The 8105-nt window shown below is 45.6% G+C and overlaps 2 protein-coding genes across 9 annotated transcripts in view; one reads left to right on the forward strand and one right to left on the reverse strand.

Annotated features, from left to right (window-relative positions):
* FEZ1 (fasciculation and elongation protein zeta 1) overlaps positions 1-474 on the forward strand; it is a 13188-nt gene extending 12714 nt beyond the window's left edge. For all 4 annotated transcript variants that reach the window (XM_042034099.1, XM_042034103.1, XM_042034101.1 and 1 more), the window contains one exon: positions 311-474. In XM_042034099.1, coding sequence (XP_041890033.1) covers positions 311-327 — 17 coding nt within the window. In that variant the 3' untranslated portion in view covers positions 328-474. The remainder of the gene's footprint in view (positions 1-310) is intronic.
* Positions 475-1562: 1088 nt separating this feature from the next.
* PKNOX2 (PBX/knotted 1 homeobox 2) overlaps positions 1563-8105 on the reverse strand; it is a 46081-nt gene continuing 39538 nt past the window's right edge. For all 5 annotated transcript variants that reach the window (XM_042034094.1, XM_042034097.1, XM_042034095.1 and 2 more), the window contains 4 exons: positions 6389-6508; positions 4602-4678; positions 3917-4095; positions 1563-3152 (listed from right to left, as the gene is read on the reverse strand). In XM_042034094.1, the coding sequence (XP_041890028.1) occupies positions 2905-3152; positions 3917-4095; positions 4602-4678; positions 6389-6508 (624 nt within the window). In that variant the 3' untranslated portion in view covers positions 1563-2904. The remainder of the gene's footprint in view (positions 3153-3916; positions 4096-4601; positions 4679-6388; positions 6509-8105) is intronic.

Below are 8105 nucleotides of genomic sequence, written 5' to 3' on the forward strand. Positions count from 1 at the left end.
GATCACAGTTCATCCTCCTGCATCCCTGTACATCCCTGTGCATCCTCGCGGATCACAGTGCATCCTCCTGCATCCCTGTACATCCCTGTGCATCCCTGTGCATCCTCATGGAGCACAGTGCATCCTCATGCATTCCAGTGCATCCTCCTGCATCCCTGTACATCCCTGTACATCCCTGTGCATCCTCCTGCATTCCAGTGCATCCTCATGCTTCCCCAGTACATCCCCACACACATTTGTGCATCCCTGTGCACGCTCGTGCCTCACTGTGTCATCAGTGCCCCCCAGGCCTCTCTCTCTCTCTCCGCAGTGCTCTGCCCGACCTGACGCGGTGCTGCCCTCACACTCCCACCCCGGCACCCCCAAAATGGGGCCAAACCCGAGGAAAAAGGGTCACCCACCCGCGGCTGCCCCACCCCGCACTTCCCCCTTTGCACAGCTGGGAATAAAGAATTCCTTACATTAATTAGGCAACTGGTGTCCAGTGTCTGTGTCCCCCCTTGCTCGTGGCGGTGGTTTGCAACTTCTTGATGGGAAAACGCTGTTTTTAAGCAAAAAATCCCAACACAGACTTAGCTGCAGTGCTCAAGAATATTCTGGGATCTATAAAACCCACAAACTTCTGGCTGGGTTGCTTAGAGGCAGCTGCAGCTGCCACTATCAGAGGGGAAAAATGCAGATGTAAATTCTATTCTCAGGGATTTTTCCCATTTTTTCACTTTTCTGCAGCCTGATTTTCTGCTAAAAATTGCGCAAACATCACCTTTTTTCCCCCAGAAAATCAACCCATTATTAAGGAATGGCTTATTAGGGTACAGGAGGGCTTCCATCACTTCCATTTGGGGGAGAATTGCTCTGTTTTCGTGTTTGTCACTCATTTTGGGGAAGAGTGCCTAATATGGGGGTTGTTGCTTGTTTTTGGAGACTGCTGTCCATTTTGGGGCAAATTCAGTCATTTCGGGGGAAGTTACTTATTTTGAGGAGAGTCACACTACCAGTTTGAGACAGCATCCTTTTGGGGCATGTCACTCATTTTGGGGGAGAATAACTCACTTCAGGGAGAAATTAGCCCCTTTTGGGTCATCATTTGATTCTGAGGAGCATCCCTCACTTTTGGAGACCATAACTCATTTTGGGGTGAGCATCACCCATTTTGGGGTTGTGTGTAATACTTTGGGGAAACATCACTCATTTGGGGAGAGAATCACTCATTTTTGGAGAACACAGCTCATTTTGGGGTGCACATCACTGGTTTGGGGGGTGTATCATTCATTTGTGGGTAAAATCCCATTGGAGCTTATTTGAGGGGGAAAAGTTTCATTTTTGGTGGACCGTCAGTTTTGGAAGTATAAATCTAATTTTCTCCACATCACTCAATTACCAATTTGGGTCCATTCACCCATTTGGGGGGTAAATCACATCTTTGAGGGGAGTTTTGCCCATTTTGGGGGGTTATTCCTGCATTTTGGGTCTTCTCCACTCAAAGGAAGAAGCTGCCAAGAAAATACAGGTGCGACCCCTCATCTTGTAGCACTTTATAATAAATGGCCAGGAATTAATACTAAATTACAATGAATCCTTTATGAAATTACAGATTACATTCACGCCAGATCAGTATCCAAAAATAGGCATTTCTGCCCATTGCATCACTTGTGGTTTTTATCCCAGCTCTTGTTTGGCTTCTTTTATCAACTCTTCAAGAGCCAGGAAAAAAAAAGGACAATGAGGGCAAAAAGCCACCAAGAAAATTATCCTTCTCCTAGAATGTCACATTTAGAGCAGGAACCTGCAGAAGACAATTCCTTTATTTTTGCCCTGGTTTGCTTTTGCATTTCCTCCCATGCCACATTTTTAAGGCGAAATACACCCTTTTGCTAGCATTTAAAATAAAGAAACCCAAAATACAGGGTTTTTGGCAGTCGCCCTCCCCCATGGGGCTAAAGCTCCACCATTTTCCCATGTGGAGGGACAATACCAGGGAGAAATGATCTTTCAAGCAACAATACTGAGTTTCCTTCCACCCAGGTGAGTCTTGGGGATCCCCCTTCAATTTTGGGTGAAATCTTCCATTTTTTAAACCAATTTTTTTCCCCATTTTTAACTAACTCTGTGCCAAAATGCCTTGGAAAAGTTTTCCTCTCGGCAGCCTTTGCCCCAACTCTGCATCCAGCCTCCACCCTTAAGGACGAGAATGGGGTGAGTTGGTTTTTTTCCAGATTCAGCAGAGGTTTTAGCACATAAATTAAAGGATTTGAAGGAATTTCCTCCCTTTTCCAGAAAGTTGTGTCCAGAGTCACCAAAAAGCCGCAGCATCGGGGCCAAAGTTGGGAGGTTTGGGCAATGCAATGAGTCAAGCACCAAACCCTCCTCAGATATAGCAGAATTTGCACTCGCTGATTATTTTTCTCCCCCTCCATGCCAGTATATATGCCTGTGAATGACCTTTCTGGGGGAAAAAATTCCAAAAAGCATCAAGTCCTGGGGTTGGTTTGGCTTTTCTTTGCACCAAGAAATCCAAGGGACAGACGCAGTGGCCCACGGTGAAAACCCGCCTTTGCCCAACAGCATCCAAGCGTCACGTGGGGAAAACAACTTTCCCTAAAAATGCTTTTGCTTACCAAAAAATGAAGGGAAAAAGAAAAATAAAACCTGAAATAAAAGATTAATCTGGCCACAATATGTGCCTTGTAAACGTGTGTCCTTCACTTCCGAGCGCTGACGCGGTGGTCCCCGCGCGCCTGTGGGCAGCCGGGGCCTCTGCCAGCGCTGCCACTTTGCTTTTTTCTCACTGATTTCTTCTCACTGATTTCTTCTTGCCTTTTTTTTTTTTTTTTTTTTTTTTTTGCATTTTGGGGGGAATTTTGTATCTGGTGCTGTCAATGATTTGGGAGGGTGCAGGAGGAGCTATTCCAGTGAGTCACTGTGGTCCAAACCAAGGTCAGCGCCAGGTGCTGCTGGGAGGCCACCAGGCTCTTCCTCCAGCTCTTCCTCCTCTTCCTCCTCCTCCTCCATCTCGTCCTCATCTTCCTCATCCTCCTCCTCTTCCTCAGTGCCATCAAGGGAGTCGTCATGGGCTGCCAGCATTGCCTGCTGCATGGCCATGGTGGCAGTGGCTGATGAGAGGGGTTGGAGGTTGTCCATGCTGAGTGAGCCTGTAATTAAAAGAAGTACAGAAATAAGGACTCCCCAGCTAATACAGGAACGACAAAGGAAGTGCATAAACCAAGAATAACTCAAGTGAAAAGCTTGGAGAGCACGCCATAGGGTGTCCCACCTACCCCACTCACTCCCCAAGATCCAGTCTTTAATTTTTCTAGCTAATGCATCATTAAATAACAAGAAGCCTTACTTCTGAGCCAGTAGATGCCCAAATTGGTTGGGCAGATTTTCTCTTCATCTTCTCTCAAGTCCTACCTTTCATTCTCTTCATCCCGTCTGGTGTATGTTCATTTCTGCTCACTTCACCTTCTCTTCATCTTCTCTCTTCATCTTCTTCATCTGTTCTCTGTTCATCATCTATCTTCCCACCTTATCTCATCTGTCATCTGATCTTCATCATCTCTGTTCTTCATTTCCATCATCTGTTCTCTTCGTCTTCTTTCTTCCCATTTTGTCTCATCTGTCTTCTCATCTCCATCTTTTCATGTCTCCCCTCCCCTCCCCAGCTCCTCAGGAGATATCCCAAGCCGTGCCCCATAGTGGGTGATCATTGAGGGCTGCTCCTGTGCTCAAGGGATGGGAGTGCCCCATCGCCAGCGCCTTGCCATGGCCAACTGGAAGGACCTTCTTGCATGGGCCACCTCATGTGCTTCCCCACAGCACAGTAAAGGGCTCTAGAAATTACCAATTAAGGCCACAATGCAATGCATGGCCACTCCTTCCTGGAAGGGCAGGGGCCACTTGGGTTTGTCCTTACCATCAGGATTTGTCCCTGAATTGCCACCCTGCTGCTGCAGGACCCCGGCGGCGATGGAGTTGGGCCAGAACCGCTGCGTGGGCCGGTGCTGAGATTTGATTTTCTTGGCTTTGGGGGCTGGATCTGGGTTGCTGGCATCGAGCATTGGCTGCAGGATGCGCCGCCGGGCATTTATGAACCTTTCCATGGAAAAGAGAGAACATTGGAATGGCTAAGAGTTGTTACACCAACACTGAGTTAAAACAACATGATAGCAAATCAGTGAGTTGCAATATAATAATAATACTTTAAGAAAGTAGCTTCGTGGTTCAAAAAGCTGGTTTTTTAAATTTTATTTGCCTGTGGCACATTATAGCTCTGCATTAATTTTTCCAGCTGAGTGGGAGAATGCTGCACATTGGATTTACCAGGAGAGGGCACTGAGACCTTGCAAACCAGTGCTGGCATTAAACACAACTGAGCTCGTCTCCCAGGAATCACAGAGTCATAAAACCACAGAATGTGCTGAGTTGGGAGGACTCATCAGGATCATTGAGTCCAGCTCCTGGCCCTGTGCAGTACACCCCAAGAATCAGCCTTAACCTCCCAAGTAACCCCCCCAAAACACATTATACAGCACCAAAATAGGGTGAAAAAAGTCCTAAAGCCAGCAAAATGATTGCTTGGGCCACCAATATCTGCTCACCAGTTGTTGACTTGCAAGAGGGTCAGGTTGGTTTGGGCAGCAATTTGCCTCTTCTCATCCTCTGTGGGGTAGGGGTGCTGGAAAAAAAGAGATGGAGTAGCAAAATTACATCCCTGCATGCAAGATGTCATCCCTGCGTAAAACATCATGAAAACCTGCCTTTTTTTTTTTTCTTTTTTTCATTTTCCCACCCTAAATTTGGTGGCTTCTTGCATTTTCAGAATGCAGGATTGAAGGGTGGCGTCCAAGAGCGTCAGGATTTCCCCAGGTGCCCTTAGGGCTTCTCCAAGGCTTTCCATCAAACGCTTTTCCTTGAAGGAAAATGTTCTTTTTTTTAACTCTAGCAATTTTCCAGTGATGGTTGTTGATAAACGTGGGATTTGGGCTTCAAAACGCACCGTGACTCACAGTGCTTATAAAGGCATCAGTAAAACACCCTGAAACATCTGCACTGGGAAACCACCAGCTCAGAGCTTCAGCAACCTCCTTCCAGCTGTGCTAAAATTCTCTTTTCAACCCCAGAAATGAAATTATTATCAAACCAGCCTCACACATCATGTTTCGGAGCCCCAAGGCAGTGACAGTTACCATGACTTGGTTTTCAGCTGTTTGCTCCCAAAACAGTGTGATATCCTTGACAAAACCACCCAAAGTCAACACACACTGGAGACTCACTTCCCACTGGGGCCTCAGTGGTTAAAAATGGTACTTTTTTTGGCAGAAATATCCCTCTTTTGGTATATTATTTCCAGCATTCTTTCTTCCTGCTGGTGCTCCAAAACTTCCAATAAAATGATGAGCATTTTTGGTTAGAAACCACATCATCTCTGACACCAGATGGAGAAATCTCATGGGGAAGCCCAAGTTTCTTCTGACTGCAAGGAGCAGGCTGAGAGCAAAAGTCCAACCATCCAGCAGAAGAATTTCTCTTCATTTTTCAATTCCATTTTGGAAATCTTAAACTATGAGGTTCCTCTGGCACCTGGCACAAAAGTGTTTTCAGTTTCTGGTCTTGGAAGTCGTTTTTGTGCCTGCAAATCTTCCGTTGTGCCCTCCAGAAACACGGGAGATGCACGGCACAGCCAGGGATCGCAGCCCAACACAGCAATGCTCTTGTCCTCATTGCAATAAGTCCAGGATTTCCTATAAAAAAAAAGCTGGGAAGTTCCCAACCTGCTGCTGCTTCCTGTCCTGGCTGATTTTTCCACAAGTTGCTCCTTGGAGCTGTTAACCTTCTGCATTACTGATGCCTTGGGGATCTCCCACCACTCTGTCTTTGCAACCAGTTTCCAAGTGATTCCTTGGCTGAATTATGCAGGAAAAAATGTGGGATTGTTGGATTTTGCCCTTTGCCCAGCCTTGCTGATGAGAGAGAACTCTTCACGCATGAAAATACCCAGTTTGCATCTAAGCTCCCTCTACCTTCCATCTCCAATCCCTCAAAATGGGGTGATTTTGCAATTCTGTGTTTTGACTGATTGCTGACGTGCTACAACCCTACCTGTGAGGCAGCTCTCACATTCCAGCTTGCTAGAAAAGGGTATTTTGGAGCTGTTAACTGCAAAAAAATGCTCAATTATCCATCTTCAAAAAACCTTGTGAGTCGCCTTCTAGATTGGTCTGCTTCTTCTTGCCCCACCTGCATTTTTTGATCATTCCCAAAATACAAGCCACTTTGCACCTCCAAATACAAATTCAGACAAACCACCACGTGGATTTGAGGATTTCTGGACTTTTTGTCCTTTTTTTCCCAGTTTGCAGGGTGTTTTGATGGCTGTGGTGCTCACCATGAGATGCTGGAAGAGCCATGAGCGCATGATGTTGGTGGCATGTTTGGGCAGGACGCCTCGTTTGTTCTTGGACTTCTTGTCCTCACCATCAAGGAGGGAGGTGAGATCCAGGTTCACCTGTCAGGGGAAAGGAATGGGGAGAGAATTGGTTGAAAATGGTGATGGGCAACCCAAAAAATGAGCAAAAGCAACCCAAAATGGGAGTGGGATGAGTGCAAAAAGACTGGCACTTATAGGAGCATCCAAAAGCCATTTCCTGCTCCACTAAATCTGCATAAATGCAGATTTTCTCCCAGGATCTGTATCTTTGATCTCAACTTTTTTGTCAGTGCTTTGCAAGGGGTAACGGCACTGTTGGGGACTGTGGTGATGACGCCATGACCAATCTCAATGTGTGGTTTAGGAGGAAAATACTTTTACCTGAAAAAATAAAATAAAAAAACCCCCAAACGTCATAAAAAGATGATTTTCTCAACTGCAAGTTTAAACCCTGCCACTCACTAACCCCTTGCAAACCCTCGTTCCTCACCCAGCTGATTTCCACCACAAGGAGGAAGATGCCCATTGAGCCAAAATTTGCTTTCTCCCCCCCCAAAATTAAAACGAAGCATCTTGCTGCAAGAGAAGTTTTAATGAGGATTCAGGAACCAAACTGAAATCTAAGCACTTGAGTTAAAAAGGGATTTTTTTTTTTTCCCCAAGTCTTCATCAAAACACTTCTCCTGGATGAATTAAACATCAGGCCAGCAGGTCCCTGTGATTCCCCTGGGCTCCAGCTGAATAAATCATGCCAGTGGCACAGGAAGAGCATCCGAAGGTGCTTGTCCAGGCTCTCTCCCTGCCCCAATATTCCCTGTGCACATGTTTTTCCCACCACAGAGGGTTTTGCTGCAAGATTTAAACCTGCAGTGGAGAGATATTATAGAAAGAAATTTTTAAAGCATTGCACAGGCAAAAAAATCTGCCAGGGAGGTGCCACCCCTTTCTAAAATGCTGTTTATTGATTGTTTTATAAGAGGCTCCTGCTATTAATATGGGGCATTTCAGAAATAATGGGGGTGAATTTTTGCTTCTCTGCCCCCAGGAAGCAGTGTAACAGAAATTGATGGGGTTTATTTTTTTTTCCAAATTCCTGGGGAATAGGGGCTGGGAAGAGCTCATGGACAAGTTGTGTTAATAAATCCAGTTCTGCTCCAAATCATTGTCTTACTGCAAGAATGCAGAGATCATTGTGTAACTCGTTGCAATGTCAGGGAAAAAAAAGGAATAAAACCACAGCAAGTGGCTGAAAAATATCCCCAAATTCAGAAAGGAAGACCTAAAAATGAGCCTTTCCCACAAGTGCCATGATTGCTGTACTGGACAGGCAATGCCAGTGATCCCAGATCTGTAACATATCAGCAATAATATCTGTCCTACCCCATCCTATCCCATCCTATCCCATCCTACCCTATCCTACCCTATCCTATCCTAATCTTATCCTATCCTATCCTAATCCTATCCTATCCTACCCTATCCTACCCTATCCTATCCTAATCTTATCCTATCCTATCCTAATCCTATCCTATCCTATCCTATCCTATCCTATCCTATCCTATCCTAATCTTATCCTATCCCATCCTATCCTATCCTATCCCATCCTATCCTATCCTATCCTATCCTATCCTATCCTATCCTATCCTAATCTTATCCTATCCTACCCTATCCTATCCTA

Source organism: Corvus kubaryi, unplaced genomic scaffold, assembly GCF_017639235.1.
Source record: "Corvus kubaryi isolate FWS band 111438036 unplaced genomic scaffold, C.kubaryi_AGA036_p1.0 37367, whole genome shotgun sequence".
In the NCBI taxonomy this organism is placed as follows: Eukaryota; Metazoa; Chordata; class Aves; order Passeriformes; family Corvidae; genus Corvus; species Corvus kubaryi.